The sequence below is a fragment of the Dermacentor andersoni genome, chromosome 5 (assembly GCF_023375885.2).
Source record: "Dermacentor andersoni chromosome 5, qqDerAnde1_hic_scaffold, whole genome shotgun sequence".
Taxonomy (NCBI): domain Eukaryota; kingdom Metazoa; phylum Arthropoda; class Arachnida; order Ixodida; family Ixodidae; genus Dermacentor; species Dermacentor andersoni.
Genome location: NC_092818.1, coordinates 189,395,685 through 189,414,587, shown reverse-complemented (window position 1 = coordinate 189,414,587; position 18,903 = coordinate 189,395,685). Strand labels below are relative to the sequence as shown.

Below are 18,903 nucleotides of genomic sequence, written 5' to 3'. Positions count from 1 at the left end.
GAAGAAATGTAAGCTGTATTGTTAAGTTACGCTTCTGCAAGAGAATAAACTAGCATCTTTATTGTGGGACGAGGCTTCGTAAGAGAAAAATAGCGAATAAACTAAATCCAGGTGGTGATTACCCCCGTGGCGTAAGAGATGTTGGCTACCTCAGCTCGGCTCTAGTTAATTTCTCCTCTGCAATTGAAACTTCTGGAGTTTTACGTGCCAAAGCCACAATATTATTATGACGCCCGCCGCTGTGGCTTAATCCCAATCCACATGGGGTTCTTTAACGTGCAACCAATGCACGGTACACGGGCATTCTTGCATTCCGCCCCTATTGAAACGCAGCCGCCGCGGCCGCGATTCGGTTCCACGCCGTCGGGCTTGGTAGCGCAACGCCAAAGGTACTACGCCACCACGGCGGGTAACTCGTCTGCCATGAAGTTTCATACATTGCATTCTAAAGGAACTCAACACTTGACCTAGCGAAGTTTGAGAATTTTTCTCGCACGACTACGCGCTCAAATACGTATGACTACAACAGTTTGAAAGCCATGCCGTCACGCTGACGTATACCGCTGCTGAAGTTATGGCAGGCCATTAAAGAGAGTGAGTTTTAACTTTTATGTTCTGCCAGTGATATTCAGCATTTCCCCGTGAAATAAAGTAAATAACACTTTTGAAAGAATACGGTGCCAGCGCAACCTCATTTAGCGCTGCTCTTTCGTGACCCTTTTAGATCTAGAATGCACGTCTATGACCTTGATATATGATTCCGGCGTCTCTTCACACATTTGATTAGATCAACAGCCGGTGAGGGAGCTGCCGCTGAAGCTTGTTATCGGTCGTACACTCTTTGAAACATGATAGTACACGACGAGAAGGTGGAACAAAGCAAACAGTATACACGAACCTTGCGACAAGCACATACGCGCAGTTCGCGTTCGTGCTTGTGTACTCTGGCACGACAGGGCATATGTCGCTGATCCTCACGTCGGTAACTCGCTAGGCCGCGAAGAAGATGCCCTCAAAAACAAGCCCCGCACACCACGCGGTCGCATCAGAGTGAGTATAGCGTAGTTTTTTTTTTATTGCGACAAAGACTTGCCCTTAATGCATAATTCTTGGTGCGTATATGTGTATTATATGTGTGCTGTGAGGCCTGTGTTGTGTATAAATTGAAGCAGTGTTCTGTGGAATCTGTTGTCATGTATCCAGTGGTCATAGCTGGTTGTCACACTGTAGCGGAGGCCGGCTTGCAGTAGGAGACGCCAGCGTTCCCATTATAAACCAGTATATGTCCATATTAGGTGGTATGCATCTCCTTCCATCACAGGAACGGAGCAGTATGGACACGTAGCACCCAGTGGTAAATGCGACCAATTCCACCTTGAGATAACAGCCGGTGTAAGGGCCACCCCTGCCCGAAGCCTCCTAAGCACAACTTCCTCCGCCCTAGTAAGGTGAAGGGGGAGGGAGCAGACACACGGTGGGATAAGAGCGCGTGTGCCCTGCCGGAGAAAATTTTTACTGGCTCGGAGCGAGTTAAGGGGTTGAGGTGGGAGGAGAATAGGCGGAAGATCAGGATTAGGAGGGCAGTGTGCCTGCTGGTCAGCAGCAACGTTGTGAGGGTTCACTGAATGGCCTTGAATCCAGTGTGCCTTGACGCAAGTAGCTGTTTTACTATTCATAGTGTGTATTGTCTCGCAGATTTCCATCGTATCTCAAGATATCAAGTAGCCAACTCTGTTCGGGATACTTAATTCATGTGGGATTTTCTGGAAAAAACCGCCTAATGCTGCCGGTAATTAGGCGAAACAAATCCAACAAGCTTTATTTCCCACTTACTAACGACATGTTGCACAAATGATTACTGCGATATCGATTTTATTGACTCTCCTGGAGAACTTTCGCCTTCGTCGTCGTCGTCGCCATACGCGCGGGCATCGTCCTTGGTGTGGTGGTCCATATTAATTTTTCGATGTGCTAACTATATGTTATCAAAATGAAACACTAAAAATGCTCTGTCCAGGTTTTATGGTTTAGACTGATTTATTCTTCAGAATGTTGGCCACAGGAGAGCGCGAAGAACAGTAAAAAAACTCATTCGCAGTGTAAGCCTTTCATACACGATTATAAAATGCAAAACAATATTTGGGCTCACAATCTCGAAATCATGCAGTTTCACTGGTACTGGCGCCCTAGACGGATCTAATATTTTATCAGGCGCAGACTAATGTTGACGGTCTCATCTCGCGCAGTATCAACGGCTGCAACGCCACAAGCGGCGCTCATGACGCTCGCATTCTCAGACACCTGGTATGTGCCAGGGCACTGTTACTTCTGCCCAGCAGAAGTCGCCTTGCGTGCTGCTTCGAGCCATGTCATACCCGCGTATCGTTACAACACCGTCGGGGGAGTTCAAGCGCAACGATAAACCTCGCTGTCCCTGTCAATGCTTCGCTCTTCTGGCAAAAGTGCCAACTTTGCCAGTAAAACTACGTCTACTCAAATGGAACGCGCTTGTAATAAGCTCTGCCAACGCTATGCTACCTTTGCGTACCACCAGTCGCGATGACGTAGTGGCTACGGTGTTCGAGGGATGAGCCAGAAGTCACCAGTTGAATTTCTAGCTGTGGCAACTGCACTCCGATGGGGCGGAAAGAAAACAACACTCGTCTACCGAGCTTGAGCGCATCATCTTACAGGTAGTCAAAATGAAGCTGCATGGAGCCGTTTTCTACGATTTCTTTAATAGTCTCAGCGTTGCTTGAACGTTAAGACGCGTTAACCAACCAATTTACACGCGTTGCAGTAATTCTGAAAGGATGAATACAGAAAACAAAGGGTACCCGTATGAACTCTTGTGATTTGATCGGTTGAGATCCCCTGATCAAACTTGAGAAGCTCAGCTTCGTTTAGGGTTTGGTGCAAACGCGTGTTGTCTTACAGGTTGCAAGGAAAGGAGAAGTTCTTCAAATGCAGCGGGTTAGAATTCGTCGACATCGCCGTTTCTGAGAAAGCTTTGGAAATTCTACTGCCTCAAGTTTCATCTCCTGTCACCATAGTTTGGGAGGACATAACCTTCCGTGTTCAAGCCGACAAAGGTAATTATAGGCCATGGCAGTGCCCACAAAACAGAGGCCATAAGAAACTTATCACTTCCTACTTCTCCTATTCTTTTTCCCTAATGACAGTGCATGCTGGTGCCATTGTGATTTCAAGTCATGGTGAAACATTTGTCACAATATTTTCTCAGGTACACCTGTCCCGCGGAAGCTCAATCATTGTTAGCCGCGATAAAAGGATGAAAGAGTTGAGCAAGAAGCGGACAGGACTCAACGCTAGAAATGACGCATAACTATTAAAAAAGAAGCTGGCACAGGCCGTAGCTATGTGCAAATAACATGAACCAAAGATACGCAGAATGGCAAAGAAGGAATTAAATAAATGAAGAAAAAGCAAGAACTTGACCCATGTTTTGTTGACTGAAAACGGGCAGTCGTTTATTTAATGGCATTGTCTTGTGGCAACTGCAACATAGATTTTGGTGCTTGAATTGTTTGAGGAAGCACCTGATAGTTACAAGACAAAGCGATGTTGCCCATATGACATCACCGATGAGCGTCTGGCAGACACCTTGTGCTTAACATCTGGAATCTTGTTAAATTTGATAATGAAAGCCGCTGGTTAGATCGGGTGTGCGAATAAAATGTGGCGGTTTACCTATTAATTTGCAGGAAAGAAAGCGCTGCTTAGTAGCCTTTACGGGAAGGCATCCCCAGGAACTCTGACGGCCGTCATGGGACCATCCGGGGCCGGCAAAACTACTCTGCTCAACATATTATCAGGCTTCTAGTGAGTCTTTGGTACCATGTGTGTGTGTTCTTTTTTCTTTTTATTAAGATATTTGCTGTGTTTTCGACAATGCACATTACTTCTAGTATGGTTTATAGCGCGGAGTCTGTCGAATGGACAGATCGATGAATGCACTTTTGAATTAATACCAAATGTTATGGATTGGAGTGAAATTCCGCGCAAGGCTCCTAAACAACAACATGAAAGAAAAAGAAAGTAGTAACATTTCCGGTCAAGACGGAATCACTCGCGAACTTCCACAGAAAGCTTATAGACCATAGGACGACGGCGCGGCGATGTGGTGTAGATTATGCTTCAAATAAAGTAATGTCGCGACCTTAATGTTTGCTCCTGACAGCTACAAGACAGGAACTGATAGAAGCTGAAGACTTTGATCACCGTGCCACTTCAGAAACTTACGATTTGTTTATGCTTGCCTGCTTTTACAGACTCTCAGATACAAATATGGCACATGACGCTTTCTGTGAAAATGAAATGAAACGCGATTGTGCCTAATTTTGGCAGCGTCAACAACGACAACAACAGCAAAAACAACAACATGAATGATCTCAGTAGTTTACGCTACCACCGACGCAGCACCCTCTACTCTCATTCTCCTTATTATATTTCAATTAGATGTCTGGACACCAACAGAATGGTGCAGTATGCTCTAACGACGTGCTCTAAAACATAAATTCACAATTGAAGTTCACTTTTGGTGTTACTAAAATTAACGTCGTTCTATATGTCTTTCCGTACGTATGGTGCATGCATTATAACGTGGGTGATGCTAAGGCTGTCGCATTATCGTGTGCCATTTATTTTCCAGCGATAAAGGCTACGCAGGTGAGGTCCACGTTAACGGCTATGTTCGCGACCCCAAGCTCTTCAACATGCAAAGCTGTTACATTATGCAAGACGACTGCTTGCTGAAAGACTTGACAGTGCGGGAAACCCTCGGAATGAAATTCGAGCTGCGCACGCCGGAGCTTGAGGATGGAAGCGCTTCCCATTTTGTGAGTGTGTCATGTGGACGTCGATTGGGTGGAACTCTCCTTGTGGCTTTTGATGGTTCTTCGTGTTGTGCGGTTTTATGTTGTTGTCTAGCACATGAGTAGAAATGGTACGAAACAACTCAGTTGGTTTCGTCGTACTTATCAAGCGACACCAGTGCAATTAGCATGACATCAATGAAATAAAGCCCTAATCTGCCATCTTTGTAATCAAGCCATAAAATACAATATTCAAGCTTTCTTCATGAACTGCATACAGCCATCCTCACTAGCGGGATCAACTTATCCTTCCTCCTTAATACATTTTTTCACCCGCTGGTCCTACTCTCACAAAGGTGGTGTAGCACATGCTACTGCGCTTACATACGTCCGAAAACAGCAAAACAGAGGAGTAATCTTTACATCAAGACGGCTGGCAATTTCAAGGCAGAAATTATTTGTGAGCGCGATTTCTAACATTATATAAGCACCCATTTATTATTCTTGCGTATAATGACTGCTTCTCTTTTGCAAATAACATTACATGAGCAGAATCTTCTTTTTTTCTTACTTGTTCTCACTTTTCGTGCTTGCAAAAGTTTTGACTTTGGTGCTTATATCAGCTAAAATTGTACAGAATTAACAAAGAGTATTGATCATTTTTAACCCCTGTAATGTTTGCTGGATTTTGAGAGTGTTATAGTCAAATAAAAAATAAAAAATAAAATATATAAATGAATCTAATGGTTTATTTGTTAGACGGACGTTTAACATAACCTACCCCGTTGAGTGAAAATGTAATGAACTTAATCTGAAAAGTTGACTGGTTTGAGCGACCGATTGCTGATATGATGTGCAGCTCCAGGTGGGCGCACTGCTAATCCCTTCTTCCCGGCCTCATTTTTTCTCCCCTAATCCCTTATTCCGGTACAGCAAACAACACGCTCATCTTATTGACCTCCATATATCTTTTCTTCTTTCTCTATCTCCTGCTTATCGCAGCACAGTTAGGCGTCTCTGATGATACTGAAAGCCTTCAGAACCGGGAATTCATTCTAGTGTTCTTATGAAAGGCAGCGCTCTCGCTTGCAGCCATCAAGTTAGCACTTCTAGCAACATGCGTTATGACTGTCACTGCTTGTTGAATTCCTCTTACATTATGCAGTGACAAAATAATTCAAATATGTCCCGACTCTTATAATTTTGTTCGGGAAGAACTTCTTTGACTTTTTCATTGTTTATTATAGTTCGCGATGTTTAGTTTCCTGTAAGCAGGTGGCAACTTGCCCAGCTTGTGATGCTGTCCTTAGGATTATTTTTTTAAAGGGCATCTTTCCTGTTATATTGTTCTACGTGCAGGTATCAGAAACCATAACCAAATGGGGCCTGAACAACTGCGCCAACACGCTGGTGAAATCGCTTTCGGGCGGAGAAAGGAAGCGCCTGTCTATTGCACAGGAACTCATCGGAAACCCGCCCCTCGTATTCCTAGACGAGCCAACAAGGTTATGTGTCATTTAGTTTGCGTAACTTTTGCTATAGCAGTGAATAGGCTAACCACTCCAGGGGAGCATACTTCTCTTTAAGGAGGACAACCAGAAAGCGCATTAAAACGCACAGTAAGCGATACACCCGGAGACACTGAGAAACGTATGCTCGTGTGAAGCAGGGGAGGATCGAAGGTAGGCATAAAGATGGGTGTGTGTGTGTGGAAGTGCACGCTCACTTTTGTCACCGCTTAATTACGGGCATGTCTTAGAAAGGGCAGGGAGGAGGGGGAGAGAGCTAGAGGAGGGGGGGGGAGGTTGTGCTTAGGCCACTATGGCCAGCCTTAAAGTGGTTTAAAGGAAGATGTGCTGTGGTGTGCTGCAGCCTGTTTCAGTAATTGGTGCTGTGTGTGCTTTCTTCTGAGGCACAGCTTTTGAAACAAGCATATAAAAGAAATCACGAAGGGAAACAGATAGGGCAGATGGCATTTGTTCATATCGAAGGGGTAGTATTTTGTTTGGTGGCATAAGTATTCTATTTCTGAAGTCACGTGACTTCAGAAGGGGAGTACTTGTGCCACCAAACAAAATACTCATTCTCGGTTTTATTTCGTTCTATTGTAAATCGGTTGTCCTACAGACGCCGAGGTAAAAGCCTCCTCGGCTGCTCCATAGTGTCTTGTGCGGAAAAAAGAAAAGGATAGAAGAAAAAGCAATGGACATCAAGAAATATACAAGTGAATAAAAATGTCATAATGAAAATACTTATAATAAAGATAAATATGCCACATTCGTTCTCATTAAATGCCTTGTACCTGGAAACTAAGAAACAACCTTTGGTGCTCTGTGAATAGATAACCGATTGTTTCAAGGCCAGCGTCATTTTCTTTGAGTTATCTGTGTTAGAACAAAGTCCCAGTAAAACCCCGCATACTTTTTGAATTAGGCCTCCGTTGGGAATTTTTTTTATTTTAATATACTGCAGGTCCTTCATGGCCCGTGCAGGAGTGGTACAGAGATACAATGAAAAAAATCATGATTACAAGTCAATACACTGAATGCAGTTAATAAAAGAGTCGATGTTATTGCAACACACAATATCGTTAGTTAACTTGTTCCACTGGGAAATGGCCGACCGAAAAAGGGAATGCTTGTGAACATTAACACGACTTGGGGGAAGATAGATTGTTTTGAAATGATTTAGTCTGGTTGAGCGTTTTGGAGGATCTTGCAGGTAATGAGAACGTGCTATTTGGAAATGACCATGGTATAATTAATAGATGAATTTTAGTCGCGAAATTGCTCTTCTCTGCGAGAGGGGTTTTAGGTTTGCCCTTGCTAGCAGACCTGAGATACTGGACTGCCTTTTGTAGTCCGAATATACAAACCTAATTGCTAATTTTTGTATGCGTTCTATTTTATTTATAAGGCATTTTTGATGAGGGCTCCAGATTAGATCAGCGTATTCTAGGCATGGTCTTATTAGTGCTTTGTACGCATTTAGTTTGAAGTGTGGTGGTGCTGCGCGCAGTTTCCTTCTTAAAAAGGATAGTTTGCCTATGGCTTTTTGACACATGGTCGAAATACGAGGCTCCTAGTTAAGGTTAGGCGTGAGTTTAATGCCTAGGTATTTTACCTGGTCGCTTTTGTTGATTGTTGAACTTCCGATTGAATATGTAAAGTAAAGCGGGAGTTTCTTATCTGTGAAAGACATCTAATGTGTTTTTGATGTGTTCAATTTCATGCCCCAAGTGTTGCACCAAGAGTAAATTCTTTGAAGTGAATTATGAAGTTCTGTCTGGTCTTCTTGGTTGTGCACGACTGTTTACACGACACAGTCATCAGCAAACAGGCGCATCTGAATTGAGTTTTGAACGCAAAACTGTATGTCGTTAATGTACATCAAGAACAAAAGTGGTGGCAGAACTGATCCTTGGGGTACTCCGGAGTAGACATAGAGGGGTTGTGAAAGATTATTATCGATTGAAACGCTCTGTTTACGATTGGTTAGAAAACTGTTGATCCAGGATATTATTTTATTACTAATACCGAAAGCCGATAATCTTGTGAGTAAATCCTGGTGCGGAACTACGTCAAACGCTTTAGAAAAGTCTAAAAAACTGCATCTAATTGGCCATCATTAATAAGTACGTTAGCTATGTCATGAGTTAACTCCGCTAGTTGGGTTATAGTTGACAGGCTTGATCTGAAACCATGTTGTTGTTTATATAGAAGTTCGTTTGTTTCTAGGTGAGTTATTATGGCCTTAAATATTACGTGTTCAATTATATTGCAGCATGAGCTTGTTAATGACACTGGGCGGTTGTTATTTAAATCTAATTTCGAGCCCGATTTATGTATTGGAATTATTGCAGCCTTGCGCCAATCGTCTGGTAGCACTGATGTTAGAAGAGAAAGAGTGAATATTTTAAATAGATACTTTGATGTCCAGCTTACGTATCGACTTAAGAATGAGTTAGAAATCTGATCGGGGCCGGTAGATTTTTTAAGATCGAGCTTATGCAATAGCGACAGTATGCCCTCCTCATTACAGTTAATTCTTCCATTGGTATTTTGACATCGTAAGGTGTTAAAGCAGCATTTGTAGCATGTTTCGTAAAAACTGTCTGAAAGAAGTTATTCATCTCTTTAGCGATGTGTTCAGGGTCCTGAATAACATGATCCGAGATATTGATTTGCGTTATTTTTTCTCGTTCATCTGACAAATATCGCCAGAATTTGTGAGGGTCATGCGCCATAAACGAAGGTAATGTGACTGGTAATGTGACGCCATAACGAAGGTAATGTGGTAATGGTAATGATGTGACTTTTTTGTATAACACATTCTGCAGCGGAATGGACAACAGTTCGGCGCTGCGCTGCGTTCGTGTGCTCAAGTCTCTTGCTTCGTGCGGACACACCGTGATTTGTGCAATCCATAATCCAAGCACTACGCTGTTCTCGCATTTCGACAGAGTAAGTCCAGAGCACCACATTAGACAACATGGATCGCGGATTGTAAGATGTTGAGGATTGCATATATATATGCGATCGCGAGCGCACACTGAAAACCCACGGCCATAATTTGTAGCTTTGTTAGGCCAGGGTATCTTTTTTATAGATACCATGGCTAAATCTATATTAGCAGTTGCGTATGGCGTTCTAATATGCTACTCAATGTTGTTATTTTACATGCTCACGTAGAGAGCACAGCTAAAGTGTACAAATCCCTATCAGAGCTACACAGTGGTTAACCGTACTTGGAGCAGTTGCTATTTGGGCACGTCACTCATTGCATTTAAGGTGTTGGATTAAGTGCTTCGCGAGGATATTCAGGACCATTTCGGCAAAGCAGTTGGTGCGGCGAGAGATGCCCCGTCGAGAATGTCCACCCCGAACGTATAGCCTTCAAATATTGACAAATACTGATGAACATCCATAAAGAAAACAATTGTAGTTACCACAAATAAAATTGGAGGACATATTGGCCATGTCAATGGTAATGTCTGAAGAAGTTGTAAGTGTGCAGGATAATTAGGCACGGTGTGAGAAAATGCCAAAGTTTCATTGATTGAACATTGGAGCTCTGTATTTTTCTAGACCATACAGAATTTTAAAGATCGCCTGTGGCAGATCGTATAATCCTAGTCATTGAGCAGGATTACTCAAGAAGGCGGACATGCGCGAGAAATCGAAATCAAAAGGCGCCTCTTTCAGTAATCTCAAGGTCTAGAATTGTGCTATCCGCCACAAGCGATTTAAAAAAAAAGTCTATTGTATATAAAAAAAGAAAAATAATGAAAGAAAAGCGTATAAGGGGCCCTCAGCAGCGTGTGGTTTCGGAACAAGCGGGCGTATCAAGATGATAATTGGCAAGAGTGAAGCACAATTTAGGAGAAACGAGCTAGAAAAAATTCCAACTTGGAGATACTATGTGGGTGCCATATAATATTAACAAATACGTGCTAATTAGAGTTCAGAATTCTTGTCGGCAACTGAAATATTTCAAGTTCACAAACTGACAGGCGTGCCGAGATGAAATTACGCAAGAAAAAAAACAGCGCAGCAGGTCACCGGCGATGATGCAAGCGTCCCGTAATTGCAGTGTGGCCTACACGAAGCCATATTGCTATAGCACACGCAAACGCGGCGAGCAGCAACCAAAAGTGCAGCGCTAAACATGACACATTATACGTATACGTTGTAGCTTTTAAGGGTCTGCGTTTTAACTGAACATCCGAGTTGCGCGCAACGGCGCCCGACAAATGGCTAAACGATGAGCGCTATACCTCAGGTTAAAATTCAATGGTGATGCTAATGCCAGGAGACTTCGCCGTAAAAGTACAGATTCCTGTTGATTATGAATACCAGTCGTTTGTCGCCCTTTCCACTCTGTTTCCACCTCCATATTCGCGTTTACATGAATGCGGTGGTAGCGGTAATACATGAATGCGACGGCATCAAGGTAATACTATGTGAGAGCGTTTACAGGTATTGCTATATATGCCACCTGAAATAACTCAAAACCTATTTGCAACGATTGAATTTCGCCGGGGAGTGGAGGAGAGCACATGACGGCAGCGTTCTCAATTTTTCTGTCTGCTTCAATACGATACGATAGTGTTTACAAGCAGCGCATGAGAGGAGCTACTCCGTGTCGATCTACCCTCTCCTAGCACATTATTGCGAATCGCCGACTAACGTTTACACGGATGCAATGTGCTAGAAATGCGATGCGCCACTTGTCGTATTCGTGTAAACACCGCTAATGATGGAAGGCAAGCGAAACGCCAGCGTATTAACTTTGATTTGATGCGTGCAGTAAGCACTTCAGAAAGTTTGTTAGACAATTTCAACCCAATGGTCTCAACGGATGTGTCTTAAAATTGATCTCGCAGCTTTACGTGCTTTCGGAAGGAAGATGCATATACAATGATTCGGGGAACAAACTGTTGGAATTTTTGGATTCTCAAGACCTTCACTGCCCACTTCACACCAACCCTACTGACTTCAGTGAGTAAGCCATTACGATATGCACAACATTCCTATTCAAACTATAATTAAAGAAAGTACTTTCCTGTCGTAGCCCAAACTAAATTATTGGTGTTAGGCCGATTGATCATAAAATGCTCACCGATGTATGCGCCTTTCAACTTCGCAAAGTTTAGAAATTAAGGGTAACGGTAGCGACATATACGGAAGCAAAACTATCTGTAGATGGAACACTGATGGCATCAATAGTCTTATTTATTACTACTACTAATATCGATAATATAAGTGATTGTATTACGATAACTTATTAACGTTTGATATTGATTGTGTATGAATATCTTTGCACTTGTTGGCTAAGCCTAAAGTGTTTCACTAACTGACAATCAACACCACTACATTCAGGAATTTTTTTTTTTGCAAAAATCTTTACAAATAAAATATTTGTCTTCGCTGCGAAACTTCAGATATCGTTATAACTCATTCATGCTCTAAACTAACATTGGAATGGTTACACCAGCTTAACAAAATTTGTTTTACAGCGAAGCTGCACATGGCTAGAGTTCCCTATATTTTTCGTGTGCGTCAACAAAAACTATCATCATCAATTACTCATACCCCCGTAAGCACTCAAAACCCCGTAAGTAAGCAAAAATTTAAATGGCTCATAGCCGCGTAACGCAGAGTCTACAAGCACTCAGTAAAGTGAAGAGTGATAAATTTTCTTCTAATCACTGATGCAACATAGGGAACAGCATGCTGAAAACTGTCACGTCCATGGCTCATACCCCCGGAAGCAAGCAAAGAAAATAGCCCCGTAAGGTTCATGGCTACTCAGTTTGCGTCGGTTGCGATGACACTGCCCTTGCGGTCGTTGTCGGTGATTGCAATGCGGACGTGTCGGGACCGAAAAGGGAGTGAAGATTTCAATGTAGACATATCAAAACCAGACAAGAACTTGTTCCCTCAGTTTGTGCTAGAAAAGTTTGGTTTAAATTATTATTATTATTATTATTATTATTATTATTATTATTTGTTTTGAACACATATACACCATTAACAGGAAAGAAAAAGCAAGGAGCAGGCTGGCAACTGCCAACGGAAGGGGCACAACGCCTACCTACTCTTCAGAAGGGAGGTGACAGCAACACAGAAATGGAAGATAGGAAGGAGGGGAGGAAAGAGGAAAGGAAGAGCAACATGACAAATATAACGACTAAAGTAGAACAGTACAGATCACACACAGTAGGGCCGGTCACTGAAGGTCACGCTACTACACAATGTTGAATAGAATAGTTTCGACATTACAAACGTGAACCTTAGTTAACTCTAGAAAAGTAAGTAGGGCGCGATGAGCCTAATCACGTTTAGACGCACAACCACTGGAGTATAAACATTCGTCGAGTGTCGTACACCACAGGCCAAGGATATCATAGTTTCTCACTAGCGACGTGCGTTGCGCACTGAAAGCGGGACATTCAAATATAAGGTGCTGAAGTGTCTCGCAGCAACCACAAGACGTACACAATGGACTTGCCACTCATCCTTGTCTGTATAAACGTTCGTGCACGTTCCCGCAGCCAACCCTCAGCTTGAGTAGTTGTGCTCTAGCGCGACGAGGCAGGCCTCGACCGCGAAGACGGGGAGGGAACGTTCCATTTGCGACGCGCTGGTCTGGATGCTGCTTGAGTAGGTGGCGACGAATCAGCAGACGAGCGTCGTCAAGCTTGCACAAAATTTCTGGGCAGTCACAGTTGTTATGAGCGCAAGTTGAAGTGAGCCGATCAGCCTCTTCATTTCTGGCGATTCCTGCGTGTGAAGGTATCCATTGAGCAACGAGAGATACTCCACGTGATGAAATTTTGCTCAGTAAGTAATGATGCGCACAAGTGGACAATCAATCTCACTGCGTTGTAACCTGCTAAGAGCAGCACGAGAGTCCGTAAATATGGCAACGTTCGATGTAGTTAACTCCTCTTGCACGTATTTCAGTGCAACATTAATTGCTGCTAGCTCCGCAGTTGTTGACGAAGTTGGATGAGGTATTTGAAGGATACGGCGTACTTGAGTTGAAGGGCAGAAATAAGCTGCAGAGGTGCCTTAACCGTCGCTGTGTACAGATGCATCTGTGAATACTTGAAGATAATCTGGAAACTTTTCGAACATGTGAGGCTGAGCCAATTGGAATATTACCGAAACAGGCATATCAGACTTTTTGTGCATGTCAGGGATTGTGAGGTAAATGGGGAATACGCGTTTTGTGATATCTTTTGGAGGCGGAGGCGTACCTGGAGGAGCATGTTCAGAAATGTCAGTGATATTCATAAATAATGCCGCCATTTTTCCCATGCGAGATAACGGGCGGTGAATGAGACGATCAAGTAGCGAATGACCATTCAATGCGCGGTGCAGACGCTCAATATGATATAGAGCTCTCTGGTCTGCTAGCAGCCTCAGGGGTAACTGATGCGTTTCAGTGAGTAATGCAATAGATTGCGCCTCACGAGGTAATCCAAGCATTAGTCGAAGGGGAACGCGATGATCTCGCTCCAGTTGGGCCATCAAACTAGGTGGTATGTTCAGGACTGGAAATGCGTACATCATGCCTGAGAGTACAGATGACTGGTACACCTGGAGAGCCGTTGTTTGGTCGCAGCCAGCAACTCTAGCAGTCAAGGCGGCCACATACTTAAGGAGGGAGTGCGATTTGCGTCGTACAGATTTAACGGCAGGACGCCAAGAGATGCGATCATCCACAATTAGCCTCAAATAACGGTGTTGTCGCACCCACTTTATAGGCGTTTCGTCAAGATACAGTCGGTTCATTGTTCGACGAGCGCGTTGTTTAGGGTTATATGCTATTGCAGCCGACTTAGCAGGTGATACGAGCAGGCCAACTTCACCCAAGTATTCCGAAGTAGCGTTTAGAGCTCTTTGCGAGCTTGCACGAAGCCGCGGACCAAGGTGCGAAGGGCCGCTTATCCACAGAGCAATGTCATCTGCGTAGGCAGCTATGCTCACAGGGAAGTCACTGTCCCGAGGCAAACGACTTGGTATCGCGGCGAGTACGGTGTTAAATAAAAGCGGCGATAATAGGCTTCCCTCTGGGACAACGCGCTTCACATTTCGGTATTCACTAGTTACTCCTCCGACACGCACTTTAATCCGGCGCTCCTATAGAAAATTATGCACGAAGTGGAGCAGACGACCCGAAATTCCCGCGGTTGCAAGAACGAAAATAATCGCCTTATGCGGAACTGAATCGAAAGCTTGCTGTATGTCTAGAAAGAGCATATAGGCGGAATTTAAAATTTAAATTTAATTATGGGGTTTAACCTGCCAAAACCACTTTCTGATTATGAGGCACGCCGTAGTGGAGGACTCCGGAAATTTCGACCACCTGGGGATCTTTAACGTGCACCTAAATCTAAGTACACGGGTGTTTTCGCATTTCGCCCCCATCGAAATGCGGCCGCCGTGGCCGGGATTCGATCCCGCGACCTCGTGCTCAGCAGCCCAACACCATAGCTTAGAAGAACTTGTTGGGCGAGTTGGTAGATATTAGCGAACATTGTTTATACAAGGTTTTACTTTTCTTTTACCTTGCCTTTTTTCGCGCACGCGCAGTGGTGTATGTCAGGAGTGTACTTATATGTGTACGTTGTGGAATAAACTTTAGTTGCAAGTCTGCGCCCGTCCTTGTCCCTCGCTGTCTTTGTGGTTCGTTTGTTCGCGCAGTTAAACAATGTTCGCCAACAATATAGCCACTGAGCAACCACGGCGGGTGATATAGGCGGAATGCTTTTTCCTTTAGCAAATTCGAGCGCTGAGACAAGGTCTGATATGCTGTCCAGAGCTGAACGCGGCGACGAAAGCCACTCATGACATCAGGGAACAAATTCAGCTCATCTAGCCTGACATCTAAGCGAAACAAGACCATTCGCTTCATTAACTTGATGACATTTGAAGTTAGGGATATTGGCTGGTAGGACTTGAGGTGCCTTGCAGGACGCCCGGGCTTTAAAATTGCTATCACCACGGACGATTTCCATTCAGCAGGGATTACAGCGGTTCTCCATACTTCATTATACTCGTCTAATGTACGATCATGAAAACTTAACAATGTTTCGCAATGCTTGATACGTCACACCATCTTCGCCTGGAGCAGTGCGGCGTTTGAAGAGGCTCAACGCGTGTCGCAGCTCCTCAAAAGTGAAATCTGCCTCGTCCATCTGGCAGGCTGGACCGTAGGAAGCGGTTAAGGTGCTGTGACTTGTCAAAGAAGGAAGGTCGCTATTTGTGGTGTTACTGTATGCAGGAGAGACGAAAATGTCTGCAAATGCATCCGCTATTACTTTTGGTGACCGGCCAATCGCTATGCTCAATGCAGCCGTAGGACTCTTGCAGATTTCAGGAGTGCGAAGAGCCTTCAGTATGCGCCATACACTTCTAAAACCACTTCCAGTATGCAACGAACCACATAAAGCTTCCCAGCTCTTGCGACGATGCTGTTTTGTATGCCGCCGTATGGCTGCATCAATGCGATTATATATAGTTCAGTCGGTGCGTCGTTTAGAGCGCTGTGCCCGTCTATATGCGCGCCGTCGACATGCGCGGAGCCGCGAAAGCTTTAGATCGGGGTTTGGTTTGCCGATACTCCGTCGTCGTTGTACTGTAGCTTCTCGTAAGCACTCACTCATAAGTTCAAACAGGCTGTCTTGAAATGGCACCTCTGAGATCAGCTGATGGAACTTGTCCCACTTAGTCACTGTATAAACGACATCCTGGCGACCCGCAGTATGTGTTGGTGTTAACCAAATAGGTAGGTGATCTGAGCCGCACGGGTCAGGTTCACATGACCAGGCTAAGCACACATCTCTCGTTGATATCGCAAGGTTTATAGTGGAATGCTCCTTTCCTCTACCTATAAATGTAGGTGAACCGTCATTTGGTATTTGCAGATGGTTCTTGATAATGATCTCGTTAATCTCTGCCCCACGATTGTCTTGGGGACGGCTACACCATCGTGGATGGTGGGCATTAAAATCTCCGCATAACACAAACGATGCACCACACCGAGACACTAAGCACTCAGGTAGTGAGGTATCGGAAGGAGGTGTAGGCCTGTTGTATATGCTTGCCACCGTCGTAGACACACCTCCGAGGCTCACAGTAACAGCTGCACACCCAAATTCATCGTTACAGATGCTGTCTGTGTCAAGAACCGCGAAGTCCACGTCAGCACGCACGTACAGCCGTCAGCACGCTTAACACGAACGCTCCACAGCGTGGCCTAGACCGGCTTGGACTGACACCAGCGCCGCGAAGTGTTGTGCTCTGTTATCTCGGTTTGTTTGCGGCGGCTTACGATCGCACAGCTCGATTTGACTGCTCTTGTCTTTCGCTTGTACCTGACCGGCGGCGAGAGTGCGCTCACTTGGTATGTCCGTTCCGCCACGTTTCTCTCGTGGCTGCGGTCTCATGCGCGTCCAGAAAACATGTTGCGGTTTGCTTATATCGGCAAAGCGATATGGCGGGCGACAGCTCGCGCGTCTTTCGGGTTTGGCCTCAAAGCTGTCGCTTTAAGGAAATGATAAATAGGAAAAGGAGAGCAAATGCAGGTTTGCTGGTTTATAAAGGTTGGACAATAAATAAATCTGCAAATACGATGGCCATAGTTGTTCATGTTCTTCATTTCTTATATTCTCTGAGAGCGCATCGGAGCGCTCTCGCGGAGTGCTCCCGCGGAGTGCTCTCGCAGGTGCCCTTCGCACCAAAATTGTGACGCAACCGTTCGTCGTACAACGTTCTGGGTGATGTCATACACGCCTGTCTGTGTGTGTGCGTAGTGCGTAAAATTCGAAAAAGACTGACCGCCTGAGAAAGCAGGCATATCCCATTCCCTGTGGGAATAGATGTTATGCGAAGCAGAGAGCGGGGAGCCTACCAAGTTAACGAAACGACCATGAGAGCACCAAGACATAGGCGGCTAGATAGATAGATAAGTACTGTGAAAGTGGCAAATGTTCGCGAAGAAATGCATCGCATTTAATAAACTTCATTTGCAAACCGCAACCAAACCTCTATGTCTTCCCTAAATGACATGTTTTCACATTCCCATGCGTATGTATTCTTGAGTGTCTCTGCCGAATCTTTTACCATAGGAACATACAGCCATTTAAAATATTAACTGCAGTCTGCTATTTTGAAAACTAACAAAAAAAAACCATATGGGAAACGCGCATTGCAAAGTGTCAAGCATGACACTGTGAAGAAGATCGGGAACCCGCTGCGCAAGTCACAAAGATGCGACGGGGGCGTCGAGTTACCTTATGCGCACTTATAAGCTATAAGGTGCTACTTTTCGATACATTGCATCTATGGCCAGAGCCTTTCTAGTTACCTAAAAAGCCAGTTTTTTATCCGACAAGATGCCACTTAGCGCTTTTCGCTAATAACTAGACATTAAAAGTGTAGTTTGAATCGCATGCACGCGTCTTTCTTGCTCAGGACACGCGCCGCTCTTACGCCCCGACCGTGGATCTTCAGTGCATCGTGGACTAAACAGGAAGCCAGACACTAACCTGCGAGAGCACTCCGATGCGCGCTGTCAGAGAATATAAAAAATGAAGGACATGAACAACTATGCCACCGCATTTGCAGATATATTTATTGTCCAACCTTTACAAACGCCACAAACCTGCATTTGCTCTGCTTTTCTTATTTATAATTTCCTTAAAGCGCCAGCTTTGAGGCCAAGCCCGAAAGGCGCGCGAGCTGTCGCCCGCCATTTCGCTTTGCCGATATAAACAAACCGCAACGTGTTTTCTGGACGCGCGGGAGTCCGCAGCCACGAGCAAAACGTGGCGGAACGGACATGTCAAGTGAACGCACTCTCGCCGCCGGTCAGGCAGAAGCGAAAGACAAGACGAGCAGTCAAATCGAGCTGTGCTATCGTAAGCCGCCGCAAACAAACCGAGATAACAGAGCACAACACTTCGCGGCGCTGGCGTCAGTGCAAGCTGGTCCAGGCCACGTTGCGGAGCGTTCGTGTTAAGCGTGCTGACGGCTGTACACTGACGCTTTTGAAGCATTGCGCGTATGCGCCGCGTCCACACACTGGAAAGAGCCACAAGCTGGTTCCGCGCATCGAGTGTTACTGTGGACATTCACGAAACCTGGCAATCGATATTCGTCTTTCCTTGCGTTAGTTTCCTGAAGCGCTATAATGTCTGCCGGAGTCTTCATAGCGATGAGTAGAAGGACTAGATCAGCGTGCCGCGGTCGCATCGACCTGACATTCCATTGCAGCACAAAGGGGCGAGACTGCTGACAACTGCTAAAATTGTTTCCGGTAAAACGTCTAGTGAAGGCCGTCGAGGACTGGAACGAGGGCCTCCAAAAGTTGCTCTGCTGCTGACGCTGCTGGTGTCTGGCGACCGGCGATCTGATGAGGTTGACAAGTTTCTTCAGAAGATTGACAAGATGCACATCGTCGTTGGCTGATACTGGTTTAGGTGCTGTGTTTTGCAGTGATTTTCACTGTGGTGGAAGTCTTTGTAGATACTTGTTCCGACGAATTTGATGGAAGC

General features: G+C 44.9%; 1 protein-coding gene across 1 annotated transcript in view; it reads left to right on the top strand.

Moving 5' to 3' along the window:
• Positions 1 to 948: 948 nt before the first annotated feature.
• LOC126532312 (ATP-binding cassette sub-family G member 1-like) overlaps positions 949 to 18,903 on the top strand; it is a 40,194-nt gene continuing 22,239 nt past the window's right edge. The window contains exons 1-7 of the mRNA XM_050180000.3: positions 949 to 1,050; positions 2,938 to 3,092; positions 3,726 to 3,843; positions 4,673 to 4,859; positions 6,195 to 6,340; positions 9,175 to 9,298; positions 11,221 to 11,335. Coding sequence (XP_050035957.1) covers positions 1,007 to 1,050; positions 2,938 to 3,092; positions 3,726 to 3,843; positions 4,673 to 4,859; positions 6,195 to 6,340; positions 9,175 to 9,298; positions 11,221 to 11,335 — 889 coding nt within the window. The 5' untranslated portion in view covers positions 949 to 1,006. The remainder of the gene's footprint in view (positions 1,051 to 2,937; positions 3,093 to 3,725; positions 3,844 to 4,672; positions 4,860 to 6,194; positions 6,341 to 9,174; positions 9,299 to 11,220; positions 11,336 to 18,903) is intronic.